At 41.8% G+C, this 17,950-nt stretch overlaps 1 protein-coding gene across 1 annotated transcript; it reads left to right on the forward strand.

The window, feature by feature from the left end:
* The first annotated feature begins 6,471 nt into the window (after positions 1-6,471).
* npc1l1 (NPC1-like 1) lies at positions 6,472-17,881 on the forward strand. The gene is made up of 21 exons (XM_076039123.1): positions 6,472-6,696; positions 7,904-8,065; positions 8,149-9,087; positions 9,202-9,495; positions 9,606-9,829; positions 9,926-10,026; positions 10,110-10,276; positions 10,377-10,505; positions 11,207-11,389; positions 11,466-11,580; positions 12,297-12,562; positions 12,716-12,805; positions 12,902-13,092; positions 14,164-14,291; positions 14,390-14,516; positions 14,603-14,658; positions 15,319-15,469; positions 15,573-15,804; positions 16,612-16,725; positions 16,863-17,025; positions 17,152-17,881. Exons 1-21 carry the CDS (start codon positions 6,649-6,651, stop codon positions 17,370-17,372), a joined length of 4,101 nt encoding a protein of 1,366 aa, XP_075895238.1. The 5' UTR covers positions 6,472-6,648; the 3' UTR covers positions 17,373-17,881.
* The last annotated feature ends 69 nt before the right edge of the window (positions 17,882-17,950 follow it).

The raw sequence follows: 17,950 nt of genomic DNA on the forward strand, positions 1-17,950 counted from the left end.
ATGCAGTTCTGTCATGTGGCCCATTGCAAATAAAGTTTGGCCACCCCTGATTTCTATGGTTCAAAGTTCACAGTGTCTACATTCAGATTTGTGAGATGAAGTTAAAATCATAGTGCGGTCTGTGTTGATTTATTTAGGAAAGATTGCAATATTCACAGTAATTATAATCATAATTATTGTGTAACAGTATACTGACACTGGATATCAGGTTTAGTAAGCGATAACAGAGGTGTGACTGAACAGGGCCATAATTGGCCCGTCTCACTATGGTCATACTGCCAAAAAAAAAAAATATTTCCTTGTTATTAAATTAATTAATCACTTATTTATATCAATGAGGTTAGTGATTCACTGTTGAGTTATTGATGGTTTATATATTCTTGCCTTCTTCTGTTCTCCTGAACAAGTATAGAATCAGAAATAAGCGCCATTTAAAAACAATCCAAAGCCAATAATCATATTTTATAGATTTTTCCAACAATCTAGGCAACTTAAATTTCTTGAGAATACTTTTGGAAATGAAGATTTGTCCAATATTAGTCTTTTGGCTCATGCCAAGGGGTGCTACAGGCTAGAGGCATGCCTTAAAACATGAGAGGGAGGAGGTGATGAAAGCATTGTAAACAATATAGAGTAAATATCACAATGTCGATGTAGGTGTGACACCTTATAGTACATTTGTCTCTCGAATCTGGTCTCCCTGCTGTGAAAGCAGATTCCAAACACAGTTTCCTGACTGTGGCCAAGGCAACACACTCCCTGCAGGACTGCTGACTCATTTGTCAGCACACAGAGCTGGTTGTCAATAAAGGAATCACCGTGTAGACCTCTGTGCCCACACACTCAAGCGATACTGAAAACATGACTCTTGAGTGCCTCACTCGTTTAGGCTTCCCCTTAACAGAGAACTGCGGGTGAGGTCTGGCATATAAGAATGTTGATTGGAGTCATCTTGTTACACTAGTTAGTTATACTGGCTCTCAGGCTAAGTTTGTTTTTGTAGTTTTTTTTTTTTTTTTATAGTTTTGCTGCTTGAATTTTTGCCATGTCAGTTTTCTGCGATAATAGTCAAGCTCCACTGTTCTGTTTGAGTTTCATTAGAACCCTGCTCCCCTCCAGGTGAAACCCAAATAAAAACACCAGCAAGAAAATATTTGCTTACGCACATGGGCCGTGCTGGTTCCAGTGGGTGCTAGGTTTTCAGATGTTTTGTGCCAAATTAACCCCGTGTTTACAGCCGTGTCGACGCCCCATGTATGAAAAACGTAAGACGAGGTGTTTAAAACTACATGGGTACAACAGGACGTGGAGAGGAACAGCTTTGTGTCGCCCAACTTTGAGCGGATCCGTTACCAAAAAATGGAGATGCGATGAGTACGTTGGTTGTTCAGAAGATCGTCCGACCTCGCAAAGGTTTTACTGCCATAACAGTTTTCAGCTGAAACAGCCAAAACCGTTCTGAGGAAGCTACCCTTCAACCCTTCGCAGGCCAATAAACCCCAGCAATCAGTTGGTTCCACCAGCCTGCCAGTACAATGAGAGCTGCATAAATAAAGACTGATAAGCCCTCGATCATAAAGAGGGGAAAGCATACGTAATCACGGTGTCATTAGCAGGAACACTGTCACTCAGTTGCAGCTCTGTGGGTTTTAATATGATGACCTTAGTTCTGCATTTAGTTTATTACAGTGCAACAGAAACAAAAGTTGCAAATGGAGAAGAGATGTGGAAAATACAAAGGTATGTCTCTGCAATCTGTTGTTTACGGTTGAACAAAAAATACAAATAAACAAGTAAATGCAAAAAAACCCCTAAAAAAAACTAATCTAAGGAGTATACATTTTAATGTTGCTCCTGACGGAGCACATAGAAGTGCGTCCCTACGCAAAGCTGAACCTTAGCAGTGCGTGTAAACAACACATGCCATTTGTTTGTTTACGTTTGAGCAAAGCTCTCCGTGTTGGTTCTCCAGCCAATGTGCCAAAAACGCTGATAAAACATCTTCCGGCAAACTGATCCAGCAACATTAGTGTGAATCAGAATTTTCTTCTGTGATGCTCGAAATGTAACACAAAAGAAAACTAATTTAACAGCATTTCCAAAGAAATATGGCAGGGATTGTTTGTGTGTGTTGTGTGTGTGTGTATGTGTATGCAGTTTCAATAGTTTGAGTATATATTATATGTATATATATTGGTAAAATGGTAAGATGGAGCAATAAGATTTTTTTTTCGTTACAGCGGTGTACGCCACAAACATACAAAGTACACTTCAGTATTGACATACTGTAAAATGACCTTTACACATCGTCAAAACAAACAAGACGGATGCGTTTATACAGTTCTTAAACAAATATTTTGTTGTTGTTGTTGTATTTGTCTTGTGTTAAACTTGGTGGCCACTTGTGAGTTCAATCCCAACACAACAGTCATACATTTACACATAAGTGCATAAATGCATACATACAAACATACATTTCTTTAGATATATTTTTCTAAGGTATATTTTTCTTTCTATATTTTCCTTTTTTCTATTCCTAAAGTTTGTAATTTAAGAATAGAATAAAGGTCTTACATACAAAAACACAAAGACAGTCTATGGTTTCATGGCATGTTCCCACCTGTTCATGATCTTTTCATGTAAAAGACAAACACGTGTTTTGTTGCAGTCTAAAAAAAAATTCCAAATGACAAATCCAAAAAATATTCGACAGAAAAAAATCATTTTCCTTGGAGATCGATTTTTCTTCCTTTTATGTTCTACATTTTTCTTCCTTCATGTTGTTTTAGAAGCACACGGATAAGAAAGCCTTGTGACAGAACATTGTAATAAAAAAGGAAACAAACTGAAAATCAGATAAAGACAGATGGGAAAAAGGAGATAACATGAGATACGGAGATGTGCATCAAAAGCAGCCTTTTAAAAAAAAAAAAAAAAAAGCCAACGAAACACTGCACAATAGTCTGATTGAAATCAAGCTTTATTTAGGTTTACACTGCCACACCAAGCTTTTAATTTATTTTGCTTTTTCCAAATACACTAGATTGTGCTGGTTTTATCGTCAATTGAGTTAAAAACACCTCCGTTTTACAGCCCTTCATAAAAGAAGGTGCCAAGAGAAACAGATCTTCTCAAGGCCAATGATGAGACGATGATGATGATAACAGTGTCCAGGCAGTTAGACTGGCATGCATGCATGCACGCATGCAGGCAAAACTTTGGCTCAATGCAAAACGTGCAGTGAGCCAAAGCTACCAAAACTATAGAAATATATTCAGGCGGATAATTAGACATTGTTTATTTATATATTTTTTGAAGATTCATTTTCTTCCTGTAAAAAAAAAATAAAAAAATGCAATTTGTTTTGCAATAACAACACAAGAACATTACTTGTCTTTTCTTTAAAGCAATGAAGGAATTAATTAAACGTTTTTCTCAAACTTTTTTCTGTGAGAATTGGTTCCCAACAAAGATTACATTTGGAGTGAAAAACTTGCTAAGTGAACATGGATTTGAAATACTTCTCGGTGAAGGAACTGTCTTTACTTTGAGTGAACAATAAAGCTGAATTTTTGTTGGGGTTTTTTTGGGGGGGGGGTTTTGTGGTCATTTACTTGTGCATTCATTGCATTGTATTTTCAAAATATTTACAGTGGTATCACTCCTGCACATGTACAGTGCACTAGTGCTTTGAGTATTTCTGCTGCTAAATCCAAAATGCAGCAGTTTTAAAATTCTCCGTGTATGAATTAAAAAAAAAAAAAAGAATAAACAATTACAAAAAAATCGCACTTTTACACACTTCATGTTTCCCTTTCTCAAAGGAAATGGATGAATGAGGCAGTTACCTCATATCAGATCATCACTGTTATCTTTACATAACCTTGAAAGAGGCACTGTGAGCTGGGAGTGATTACTTTATGAGTGGTATAAAAAAAAAAAGGAAATAAAATGTCAATACCACTAAAGAAACAATTGAACCTGAGACAAACAAGGTGTAAGCAAAGTGTTGACGGAAAATGTGGCATGCATTGCACATTAATGTATCGATCGAACTCATCTAACATGTCACTCAAATGACGGCTCGAAACCTCAACGGTCTTCATTTTGATGTGAAGCTCGCGAGGTTTTGGACGCGCCGAGTTACAAAATTCCGAGCGGCCGGGCAACTTATTAGCACAAAGAACAAAGACCATCTTGATATCTGTCCTATTTCTCCTTGTCTCGTTTCCCCATCTGTATTTATCACAAATTCTGAAAAGCTCATGCACCTTCGCCCTGATAGCGCCGCTGCAAACCTTGCCAGAGTTATGACCTTGACTTGAGATAAATGTAATTACAAAAGCAGATGCTGGATTATGTGATTGTATCCTAGGAATGATAATTCAGGTGGACTTGATGACGAGGCCTGCTACTGTCCTCAGGCCGTCACACAACAAGTGGGAAATAAAAGAAAACATGAGAAAAATGGTTTATAAGTAATGTATTGATGACAGTGCATAATTGTCTCTCGGAGCCATATAGATATGCACACAGCTTCAACGATGGTGCGGGCTAAAGTTCGGGTCTGGGCCCGCCGCTGTCTACGACACTACCGTAACATCACTAATAATCTGCACTCTTTGTTGCGTCGCATGTGGATGTTGCATTGAGAAATGTCAACCATGGAATCGGTCAGGGGATTGACCAAATTGACTGAAAGAGATCTGCAGCCCTACATCTGCTTCTGGTAATATTTGTGTAGTTCAGTTGAATTTTGTGTTTTCTTTTCTATAGATATTCTTTACAGGTGGATTGATTGTACAGGCATAAGGCATAAGGCATAATAAAGCATATATAAGACATACATAAACAAAGTAATGATCAAAATAAAATGAATTGAAATGAAAGTATGGAATCCTGTGATATGAAAATGCTCCGAGGTGAAATATTGCACGTTTACACACAGCTTGCAACACACTCTATATTAATCTTTGTTGTTGCCCTTCTCACATTGATCACCGTACAATGTAATACACTTTAATGGTCACTATTAAAGAGAAGGAGATTTAAAAAAAAATGTGGAATTAAAAGCTTTGGTTTATTCAAGTTCTAACTTTAGTCCAGCTAATTTTGTTGCTATGTGTAAAACAAGTGGCGTCATTCCCTCAACACAGAGTGATTCGCTAACAATGCAAATCGCATCACGTGCTTAGACGGGAGCAGAAATTGTAACCTGCGGGAAAATAAAACAATACCGATGTGATACTGAAAGGCACATCTTGTTGCTGCACATCTGCAAAACCCTGATGGTCGCATTGTGTCTTTGTTTGCTCAGTGGACATTCAGTGCTACCCAACCAAAGACATCCATGGAGAGTGGCTCTTTTATACAGGCAGTGCAAAATTACAGTTTCTAGCTGTGAAATGATATATAGTCCAGAACCTATAGTGTAGAAAGATGTACACATAAATACAAGACCAGACGTGACAAAACTATTCTCATTCTGTACTTTAAAAAACAAAACAAAAAAAAAAACAACTGGTGAAAGTAAAAGTATTGATTCAACTCTTTTACTCAAGTAAAAGTAAGGCTGTAATTTGTTTCTTCCAAATAATGAAACAATACATTTATTGTTTTATACATATTTACTCTTTTAATAACAATAACCAATATTATTTTCTACATTTTTATTTTCATTCTGTACTGAACAATTAACTTTTATATTGAAGAGCACAGTTCTGATAGCTCCACTTCGAGCAACAACAGCTATATTGATGATAAGTTCGTTTTAACAGAATTTTTATCTTTTAAAAACTTTAAAACACAGAATTAACAAACATGTTTTCCAATGTAATGAGTAGAAAGTATAGATAGTTGTGTACAAATGTTGGGAATAAAGTCATAAAAATAAATACTCAAGTAGTACAGTAATGTTTTATATATTCCTATAGTACAGTATATAGTACAGTAACAAAGTATTTGTACTTTGTCACTTCCCACCTCCATACAAGACCCCTCCCATTATGCATTATGTTGAAGCCTGCCTTGTCATCTGACTTTAAGGGTGCTCTGTTGTTATGAATGAAACTTTTTGCAGAGTGTGTTTGATTTTTATGTGTTATTTGTTTTTTAATAACACTTGTATTTATGTATTACACTCTGTATGTATATATTATACACAGGGATCCCACTGAAAAAGGAAATGGTGCCTCGCAGTTGGTTTACGCCAGCTGAAGAAAATCTTCATGTCACGTTCTGTCCTTCACAATTTGTGTGGTCTCAAAAACACCAAAATGGGTGCGGTTCCCTTCCTGCGCTTGTTCCCCGCTCAGCAACCCTACCGCCCTCATACCCATGTTAATAATCAGACAGCAGGATTGATCAGCTGCAGCTGCAATTGGCCGGCGGTCGCATCAGGCCAGATAAGACGCGTGACGTCACGACGGTGGTGACGCCAGGAGAGCGGGTGAAGTTTTGATCTTCCACCCGAACACACAGTCAGACAGACCGACAGGGGGGACAGAGGAGGACGACCAGGGCACCTGCAGCACCTGTCCGTCTTACTTTGTCTGATGTATTTTCCAAAAACGGAACCTGTGATTTAAACTTCATTTCATTTTGCCACCCGACACCGACCGCAATCTTGACGGACGACTCCCAGGGATCATGGTCCGACTCACTCCCTGCGCCCTTCTCACTTTTCTGACTTGCGTGGTAAGATCGTGATTTTGAATCTGAAAATTCACCGTGGGTTCGTTTTTAAATGTGTTTTCTCGTGTACGTTTATTTGCGATCAATTGCCAGCATTTGCCAAGTAGTTTGCCTTGGCAAGAATTATGTAATCACAGGTTCCTTATCAGGAGACAATTACCAACAACACGGGTACATGTATGTACAGGTGTGTGTCAATGATGAGCAGTCAGGGGAGGCCTCACCTGACAATTAAGAAAATAATGAAATGGTTATATGTATCCGGTGATTTATACTTTAAATGTATTTTTCGGTTAACTTCACCAGTTTTAGATTGTTTTTTATTCAAAATAAAACATTTAAATAGATTGTTTTTTTATTCAAAATCGCTGGATTTTCACATTTCCTGTTTAAATACTGAGAAGAGACGCATGGTGAGGCGAGCAGCCTGCTGTGCCTCCCCATAAATTGCGCAATGACTCGTTAACTGTGCTGGCGTGCTCTGCAGTGAGACCATATTTCTGTCTCTCTGTATGTCGCTATTAAAATGTTTAAACACTTTTGCTATACAACTAAATTTCCAATGTACAGTGTGTGTTTTTGTTGTTGTTGTTGTTGTTGTTGTTGTTTTACAAGATTCTTAGAATAATTATTGAACCCTACAGATAATAACCCCATTAAAAGCGAACACTGTTTAAAATAATTGATAAATAATAATTATCTATTTATTTATTTATTTATTTTTAGAAGAATTCAATTTCAGTCTAAACAGATACAAATTCAAGTTTTTTGTGACCAACCTTCAACATAATCAACGATGAAGACACACTTGTCAATCTCTTAATGTTGTATGATTTGCAGATGCTTCTGGACAGAGTGATACAATGCCGTCAACACAACATAATTCAATCTTACAGACATTAGCTTATCAGATGGCGGGCAAAAGTATTTATTTAAAAACATCATCCATGTTTTTTGTCTCTCAATTCATAATAATTATAATTCATTGCAGCTATTTACCTATTTCAGACAGTTCAGATGATCAGAAAAAGTCCATTTAAAAACGATGTTACTGATGTTTTTAGTATAATATTTAAGAGTAGTGCTTTTGAATTTTCTCAACATTACTCATTTAGTCTGTCACGTATTCCGTGTCTTTGTACCTCCCTGAGACATTCTGATGTTTCCTGTGCAGAGTATATATTTTTTTACAACCCTGTTGCACCCACAGCTGCTGTCAGACGCCCAACATGAACCAGGCTTCTGCGCCTTCTATGAGGAGTGTGGCCGTAACCCACAGATCGAGGGCGCTCTCATCAACGCCACCGTGCCTTGTCTAGATTATTCACCTGCACGTTCGCTCTCATGGCCCCACTATGATCAACTCAGAAAGGTATGGCGGTCACCAAGTCTTTGTCAGAGGTTAAAGACAATGGGCAGGTTTTTGTCATGACCTTGCATCTTCTCCTCTGGCAGGTGTGTCCCATGTTGGACAACGGCTTTGAGAACACACGCGCATGCTGCTCTCCCAACCAGCTGACTTCTCTGGATTTAAGCCTGAGCATGTCCAAGAACTTGCTGGTGCGATGCCCCAACTGCGCTGACAATTTTGCACACCTGCACTGCATAACCACATGCAGCCCTAACCAGGCTCAATATCTGGAAGTGACCAAAGTCATGAACATCACCGACAAAAGCACTAACGTCTCGAAGGAGGCTGTGGTGGCGTACAAAGTATTCCTCAGCTCCGCCTTCGCCGAAGGCTCTTTCCGCTCCTGTCAAAACGTCAGGATTCCAGCGACAGGAGGCTTCGCCATAAGCACGATGTGCGGTCGGTACGGGGCCAAGCTGTGCACTCCCCAGTACTGGTACGACTTCCAGGGTGACTCGAGCAACGGACTGGCTCCGCTGGACATTGACTTCAATCTCTTAGAACCCGGACACAATGTGCCACTACCAGAGGGTGTGATTCCCTACGCTGGAACAGTTCTGAAATGCAATGAGACGGCAATAGAGGGAGGTGAGGTGTGCTCCTGCCAGGACTGCACCGACTCCTGCCCTCGGATTGCGCCCCCTGAAACGCCCCCCGGCCCCTTCCAAGTCGCGGGCTTAGACGGCGCTCTCTTTATTGCCATCATCTTGTTCTGTGTCCTCATTGTAGCTTTCCTTCTATATGTTACTCTGAGTTTGTGTCTGAGCTCTAAAAAAAAAAGCACAACCAGCAAGACGAAAACGAAGGACGCGGATCTGAGGGAAAAGAAGCAGGTTAAAGATAAAAACGGCAACAATGTACTCGAGCGGAAGATCGATCCGTCGGAGGTGTCATGCGCTGAGAGGAACAGCATGGCCGCTCAGGATTTCTTAAGCTCTGTATTTCAGTGGTGGGGAACCACCATGGCAAAGTATCCCCTTGTGGTAAGTTTCACCCCCCAAAAAAACAACTTCTAAGCATCTTTTAAATAGATCGTAAGCTCAAGAGATTAGACTAAGATGATGTCTCTGCTTCATTTTTTTTTCCTTCCCCACAAGGTGCTTCTGGGTTCAGTGGTAGTTGTGGCTGTTCTGTCCGCCGGCCTCAAGGACATTGAGCTCACGACCGACCCGGTGGACCTGTGGTCCGCACCCAACAGCCGCGCCCGCCAAGAGAAAGCCTTCCACGACAAGAACTTTGATCCGTTCTTCAGGACAAACCAACTCATCTTGACGGCACCGGGCAGAAAAGGCGAAGAATATGAGTCTTTGTTGTTTGGAAAGCACAACCTGAGCGGGATTATGTCCAAAGAGCTCATCATTGAGCTGCTGGAGCTGCAGACACGCATACAGGTGAGGCACTCGGGATCAAATCTGGCAACTGACAGTACATAAAAAAAAAAAAAAAAGCTCATGATTGGGGGAACTGACACGCTTGCGGCTTCTTCTGTGCCATTTCGCAGAACATCGAGTTCTGGTCGGAGGATTTGAACCGCCCTGCAAGTCTGAAGGACGTCTGTTTTGCACCTCTGAACCCAGTCAACTCCGCCCTGACCGACTGTGCAGTCAACAGCTTGCCGCAGTACTTCCAAAACAGCCTGGAGAACATCAACGCTAAGGTGAACATGACAAAGCTGGGAGTGACCAAAGAAGTGGACTGGAGAGACCACTTAATCTACTGCTTCAGGTAAGGATGCATGGCTAAAACCAACACGCACGTATTTATATGTAATCTGAAAGACCTGCCAGCTCAGTTCCTCTTCTTCTCTCATCTCGACCCAAGCTCTCCGCTGTCCTTCAAGGACATCACCGATCTAGATATGAGCTGCATGGCCGACTACGGCGCTCCGGTCTTTCCCTTCCTGGCTGTCGGAGGATACAAGGGTAGGTTCCGTTTAGCATCTCCTTTCGCGGGAGGTCAACAGCACAAAAAAAAGTCAACTAATCCTAAACGTGCCCGCCACTAGATGAGCAGTACACCAACGCCGAGGCCTTCATCATGACGTTCTCCCTCAACAACTATGCTCGCGACCACACCCACTTCAAAGTGGCACTGCAGTGGGAGACGGAGTTCCTGAAAATTGTCCAAGAATTCCAGGAAAACACCAAATTTGACTTTGCTTACATGTCAGAGGTAAAGTCAAAATTTGTCGGTGTCCCCCCGCCCCCCCCTTTTTTTTTTCTTTCTCGCCTCATTATTTTTCCTCTCTTTTGCGCCTTTCCCTGTTTGACAGCGTTCACTGGAGGATGAGATCAATCGGACAACCACGGAGGACATCCCCATTTTCATGATCAGCTATGCCGTCATCTTTCTCTACATCGCCGTGGCCCTGGGGGAATACACTTCATTCAAGCGTATTTTGGTAGGATTTCAACTGTTTGCAATGCTGAATTTGACATCACGAGCGATGAGCGAGCAAATGTTTATAGTCAGACATTGGTGTCGGTCCTACGATGTACTACGACTGGATCACTACACAACTGGACCATTGATTTACATTTTTTCCCCCAAGTGGCATACCAGCGATACCATATCATATCATATCCTATCTGGCTGAGTTGTCTGATTCCTCTGCATGTGCGTGACACGGATCTTGAAGGGGTTCACTTTATCTACTCAGAGGAAATACAGAACTTCTGGAATTGCACTGGTCAAATCAACTCAAACAATGTATTTATTACCATTCTGCATGAATTCATTTGACCGAGGCAACTGTGAAATCTATACATATTTACAAGTCTATATGTATCTGTATGTACTGTACATATACACACATATATGTACAGTATATACAGATATACATACATGTTTCATATACGTGTTGTGTGAGTGTTCTTCGGGAAGGTAAATAGATGAAGCAGCTCTTATTGAATGTGCGATAAGGGGAAATTGCAACAGTGTAGCTGTGTCATCTGAATGCTGCTTATCTCTGCAGCACGTTGGTTTATTGGCCATTGGAGATACGCAGTACAGGAGATATGACGCAGCAGCAGATGGAACAGCAACAATTTCCACCGGGGCTAAAAAAAAAAAAAAAAAGCGTCTGATCTCTTCGCCTCGCAGGTGGACTCCAAGTTTCTGGTGGGTCTGGGTGGGATCCTGGTGGTGGGCTGTTCCGTCCTCTCCTCCATGGGCTTCTACTCCTGGATCGGCATCCCCTCCTCGCTGATCATCCTCCAGGTGGTGCCTTTCCTCGTGCTCGCCGTCGGAGCGGACAACATCTTCATCTTTGTTCTGGAGTACCAGGTGCGTAACCGTTTTACGTGAGCATTTGCCAGGTGACGGCAGCGTCTCGACCTCCTTCTGACCCTCTTCCTTGCAGAGAGATGTGCGGCGGCCCTGGGAGACCAGGGAGGAGCAGATTGGCCGCGTCCTGGGGGGCGTAGCGCCCAGCATGCTCCTGTGCAGCCTCTCCGAGTCGGTCTGCTTCTTTCTAGGTACGTTAGCGCCATGAAATAAAAATAAAGGTGATAAAGATGCCCCATACTGCACTTTTTCACTTTTATTTATTATAGTAAAAAATAGAAAAAAAAATCCTTGATCCAATAGTAATTGAAACAAATTAAAGAACTAAAATTAACATGACGTGTGAAAAATTCATAAAAACAAAAATGAAATAAAAATAAATAAAGCTTTACATCATCTGACCATAAACTCTCTCTTGGTTAAATTTTCACATTCCGAAAATGAGTACAGGTGTATAGTGTGTTTGTTTAGTTACAGGATTATGTCCAAGTAAGGTTGATTTCCCTTCCAGCAGATGTTTTTTGTTTGTATTTGTGGTGGAAAAGCAATCCCTCATTCGCACAGTAAGACATGAAGTTTACACAGCATTAGCCGCTGTCTTTAAACTGCTTCGCTGCCATAAGTGCATTTAGAACTCTTGGCTCCCTTCACCTGACTTGATCCTTTATTCCTGCCAGCTGTATTTTGTCTGATTGAGTTGCACCTTGAGTGGACTTCAACAGGCCCGCAAGGTCCACAAACTGAACTCAACCGACCTTGCTAACACTGTGAACAAAATGCTTAGCATTTCGTTTTTAATATCCGACCAACACGCTGCCTCGTACTCCAAAAATCCCTCGACGAAACAAGACTTAAATCTTGCTTGTGCCCCCCCCCCCCCTCCCCCTCCTCCTCCCGCTGCTACCAGGTGCCCTGTCCACCATGCCAGCAGTCAAGACATTTGCGCTGTACGCAGCCCTGGCTGTGCTCATGGACTTTATCCTCCAGATGACGGCCTTTGTGGCACTGCTCTCCCTGGACGCCCGGCGCCAGGACAGCAACCGCTGCGAGCTGCTGTGTTGCATTCAAACGGACAAGCAGCGTCCGAAAAAGCCAAATGAAGGCCTGCTGCTGCCCATCATGAGGGACTACTACGCCCCTGCGCTGCTCAACCGCTTCGTCAGGATCTTTGTGGTAATTTACTGTGTTTAAAACACCAAGAGATGGGGGTGGGGGGGTGGGGGGGGGCCATTTTGGAGCTGAGCTGATAAGGAGAATTTGCTCATCAAACACTGGCGCTGGGGTGAATATTGCCCAACTAAACTCAGTGGTATGCTCTCTCCTCAGATGGTGGTTTTTATCTTCGTATTCTGTGCATCCATATTCCTCATGTTTCATGTGACCGTGGGTCTGGACCAGGAGCTGTCTATGCCACAGGTCAGTTGGCACCATATGAAGATATATGCAACACATTGATTATGAAAAGTCCGCTTGAGCAAACAATCCAAGTGACGCTACTCTGTTCTGCTGCAGGGCTCCTACATGCTGAAATACTTTGAGTACCTCTATAAATACTTCAAAGTGGGAGCACCTGTGTATTTCGTAACAACGAAGGGCTTCAACTTCTCCAGCCTGGATGGCATGAATGGAGTTTGCTCCAGCGCTGGCTGTGATTTATTCTCCTTCACCCAGAAGATCCAGTACGCCACGGAATACCCCGAACTGTAAGCGCTTCCTCTTACCGTCTAAGCCTGACGATAGAGGCCTCAGAGGAAAAGTCTGGACGCGTACTCAGTCCTGAGCGCTACACTTTACATGGAGGATTTTCTGCCTCGTCCTTCAAAACGTGATCCCCACCCCCACCCTCCTCCCTGCCATATCCTTGAACCTGCTAACATAAGAGGCAACCTCTCACATACCAGCCAATCTGATCAGTGAATGATCAACTCGGTTACATTAACAGCAGATAGCAGATAAAGGCTGCACTCTCGCTAACTGTACCGAGCAGCAAAAACATCCACTTTAATTATTGGGCTCCACTTCTCAACCGCCGTGGATGGTTAATGCCGCGGCTAATAACTACAAGTAATAAAGCGCACAACATCAGGATAATAACTAGTTCCGCTAATTAGATTTAAGCAAAAATAACTAGATAGATAGATTGTGCAGGATGGAGATAAAGTGGCCTTAGGGGGGGGGTTCAGATCACAGATGCAAAGCCTCAGTGTTCAACAAATGAACAGAACCAATTGTCTCCCGGAAGGTATATTTAGCAGCTACAACAGTTCTGATTCCCAACACCTGCTTCCTCCAGATAAAAAGATGACATGGCAGCTATCTTAACGCCGACACTATCAGCTGCTCACTATCAAAGACAAACACTCTTGTAATGGCAGGGGATCTTCCCCTAAACTCCTGCACATGTCAGTGAAATTGTGAAGTTAGAAAAAAATGGTTTGACATTTAATAGACAATATACTGAATTCACTTGAATAGAATCTTTATTGTTTTCTTCCTGAAAAAGAAGAGAAATCACTCTTACTATTTCTTGGTTGCTTTTTTTTTTTTTTTTTTTTTTGCGTTACCAGCAAATATAGAACTCCGTGTATATACGCACCGTTTTCTTTCTATATATACATATTCATGTAAATGTAACATTTTCTAATACTGAACCAATACTTACCAATACTTAACCAAGAGCGTGTTTTCAAATATTCAGATGTCATCAAAGCGATATCATCTATTAGCACTAACGTCTCTCTTTTGCTCTCTGTTTCCCCACTGATGATGTGTAGCTCCTACATTGGTATTCCGTCAAATTCCTGGGTGGATGACTATCTGGACTGGCTTAACCCCGGCTCAAAATGTTGTCGTCTGTACACCAGCAGCAGCAATTTCGGACAGTTCTGTCCTGCGCATGAACGTGAGAATCACTGCGTTGAAACACACCAAACGTTTTGGATCTCAAATTGAGTTTTTCTTCTATTAAACCGTAACCCATTTTCCTTCATTTCCAAACAGCTCCTTTGAAATGTTACCTGAACTGCATTCCCCTCGGTAAAGACATTGCACGGCCCAATGTGCAACAATTCAATAAGTACCTGGATATCTTTTTGAACAACAGGCCCGACCTGAAGTGTTCTAAAGGGTACGCTTCATCACTGTGCAAACACAATTGTACAAACACCTGCCAGCAACGCTCTCATTAAAAAAAAAAAACATCTCTTCCCACAGCGGCCTTGGGGCCTACAACAAGGCTGTGGTAGTCGGAGAGGACGGAGAAATTCTGGGTGAGTAAATATTATTTTCAACGTTTTAGTTTATCGCCAAAAATGAGTCGCTAATCTCTTCTAATCTTCTCTATAGTAATAAACTGTACTTGAATAAAAGTCGGGATGTCACTTTTTTTTGGTCCCGATCACATTTTTTTTAATTATGAGTAATTGCCGATCCCGATTTTTTTTTTCCAGATCCGATCTTTTTTCTTACCTTGAATAAACTGAATCCATAGGATTCAAACTTTTCTCTTGGTGCACTGCAAAATTAATTGGATCGCTTCCATGCTTTGCTTTTCCTTTCCTCACCGTTTTGTTTATTTTCGGATTAGGGGATAGGGGATTTTGAATGCAGATCGGCCGATCACTGATCTAGTAAAATATGCTAGGTCCAAAGATCGGATCGGGACATCCAAAAATTAAAAGCTTTTCTTAAGTAATTCATTGATTAATTAATCTATTTATTTTTATTCAGTGCGTCGTCTAGTTTTAAGTAAATCTGAGCATGTTTGCAAGAGCATAACTTTGAGAGCAATGTATTTGGTATTGCGGCCTTTTCAAACTATCAAACGTCTCATTTGTCACACGCAGGTTTCGTGAAAGACGCGACAAATGAAATTGTTGCATTTCATTAATTTTTTTTTTTTTTTTTTACAATCCTTTTTCTGTTCTCAGCCTCCCGGTTCATGGCGTACCACACGACTTTAACAAACTCGCAGGAGTTCACCAATGCCTTGCAGAAAAGCAGAGAACTGGCCTACAACATCACCATGAGCATGAGGCAGATACCAGGCACGGATCCTGACTTTGAAGTCTTTCCATACACGTGCGTAACCTTCGCCCAGCACTTCCCCCCCCCCTCTTCTCTTCTCACTCTCCTCCTGCCCCACCCTGAAATTACTCACGCGGCGGCGGCGGTGTTCTTCCAGGGTGACCAACGTGTTTTATGAGCAGTACCTGACCATCGTGCCAGAGGGGCTCTTCAACATCTCCATGTGTCTGCTCCCCACCTTCGTGGTGTGCTGCCTGCTGCTCGGCCTGGACATTTGCTCGGGCCTGCTCAACCTGATCACCATAATCATGATCGTGGTGGACACTGTGGGGGTCATGACGCTGTGGGGGATTGATTACAACGCAGTGGCTCTCATCAATCTGGTGACGGTAAGAGCCCCAGGAAGCAACCCATGACTATTGGAAGCGTGTTCTGAGCGGGAGGGGTTTCGTGAAGTCTCGTGGCGCTAGCTCATGATGTTGCAGTACTCTCTCTCTCTCTCGTCCGTTTCAGGGGTGGGCAAACTTTTTGACTGGTGGGGCCAGAATGGGTTGTGGAATTGGATGTTTTGGTGACCCACCTCATAGGAGGGAAAAAATGTATCATGGGATATGATATGAAAATGAACAAAAGCATTACAACAAAATATTTGTCTTTGAAGCCCCACGGTATTTAGCTCTTTATTGAAATCACCCTAAAACACTGAAAACGTGGATGAAGTACAGCTATTTCATTACTTACTTACTATTAATATAACTTCTTCTATTTCCACGTTGGATTAAAAAGCTTAACAGGCCGCATATGGCCCCCGGGCCACAGTTTGCCCGTGTCTGCTCTATTTCAAGAGCTGTGTTTGGATATTTAAAGAAAAGTGGCTTCTTGTGTGATAGTGGAGATGTTTATTTTCATTTGTTGGGTTTAATGTTTTAAAATATGAAAAAAAAAAAAAAAAAAAAAAAAAGAATCACTGAACATTTCCTATTCTGCAACTCACGAGCTCCTGTCGCTTTTCGAGTCTTTTTTTTTTTTTTTTTTTCTACTAACAGGCGCAACATTAAATGTCTAGAATGATGTTTAGATTTGAATTCTCCTAGACGCAAATCTTACCTTTGATGTACTGAAATATGTTAAAATGCCGTTAAAATGCCTTTCTACCTTAGTGAGATAATATCTTGTCTTTCCTATGCTGTCTACAGGCTGTGGGCATCTCTGTGGAGTTTGTGTCCCATATGACCAGATCCTTTGCGCTCAGTGTTCGGCCCACTCGCATAGAGAGAGCAAAGGAGGCCACGGCCAACATGGGCAGTGCAGTAAGTAGCGGCCAGTAAATATCAAAACCAAAAAGCCCGACTTTGTCAGTGACTCAAATCCTGAACACAGAGTCGGGGTAAATTCTAATGTCCAAATAAAGTGCTGGGACTCTAATGGATATTTTTGCTCTGTGCAGGTGGTTTCAGGGGTGGCGATGACCAACCTGCCGGGCATCCTCGTGCTCGCCTTTGCAAAAGCGCAACTCATCCAGATCTTCTTTTTCCGACTGAATCTGGTCATCACGCTCTTGGGATTGGCTCACGGACTCATTTTCCTGCCCGTGCTCCTCAGCTACTTTGGTATGCCTTCAACTGACGCTCGGTCGTCTGCGGATGAAACGAAAACATTTTGTATAATTGCTGTCAGAAATGAAACGAGTGGATATTTACAGTGGCTAAATGGCTCTTCTCTCTCCGTTTTCTCAGGGCCCGGTGTGAATAAAGCAGTGCTGCTGAAGATCCAGCAGGAACGAGAGCAAGAAAAGAACAAACAGAACGTTGACGTGTCGCTTTCCCGCTTCCACGAGAGGCCGACAGAGGGCTACAACAACGAGGGCTACGTAGACAGTGAGATTAAAAAGGAGCGACGCTCCAGTGGATTGTCCAAAAAAGAGTTAGAACAGAAAGAAGGGGAGAAACAAAATTAGGATTAATCCTTTTTAAGCACTTCTATAATTTTATTTTATTCTTATTTTAAATCTTTTTAAATACCTCAGTAAGTAAGTGAACTATGCAGGACACAGGAGGGGACGAAGACGTTAAAGAGTCATGCGCTCAGCTCTGTTAAGAAATCATTAAGTCTACTCTTCATCTCAATCGGAGGTGAGCAAGAGGGACTGTGACAGCAAAACACAAGTTGTGCAATGTTTCCAAGCAAAGCCTCCCGTCTCACTCCGCGTGTGGAAAACTAGACACGATTTGTATAAACTTGGCTTTGACTTGACAGCAGATGTTATGAAATAAGGTGGGTTTTTTTTGTTTTTGACGAATGTAATTATTTTTTTATGTGTGAATATTTTACATTAGCGTTATTTTAGAGTAATTTAAAGGTCCACGCACTCCAACCTTTTGTTATGTATTCTTCAAGAGTGGCAGAGCGACGTTCTTGTAAAATGTGCAATCATTGAGAATGTAAATTAAATGTGTTTAAAATATACCCTCATTTGTTCTCTATTGCACAAATAAGAAGTCCCACGCACACATTAAAATTGGAATCTGTGGGATT

This window comes from Nelusetta ayraudi, unplaced genomic scaffold (assembly GCF_046127955.1).
Source record: "Nelusetta ayraudi isolate G7.1 ecotype Tasmania unplaced genomic scaffold, CSIRO-AGI_Nayr_v1 ptg000058l, whole genome shotgun sequence".
Lineage (NCBI taxonomy): Eukaryota > Metazoa > Chordata > Actinopteri > Tetraodontiformes > Monacanthidae > Nelusetta > Nelusetta ayraudi.

Excerpts from the sequence above, each read along its gene's own strand:
- npc1l1 (XM_076039123.1), top strand. The coding sequence starts at position 6,649 with ATGGTCCGACTCACTCCCTGCGCCCTTCTCACTTTTCTGACTTGCGTG. Across the intron at positions 15,470-15,572 it reads TTTGAAGTCTTTCCATACAC|GGTGACCAACGTGTTTTATG; the intron begins GTGCGTAACCTT and ends GTGTTCTTCCAG. Across the intron at positions 16,726-16,862 it reads CGGCCAACATGGGCAGTGCA|GTGGTTTCAGGGGTGGCGAT; the intron begins GTAAGTAGCGGC and ends TGCTCTGTGCAG.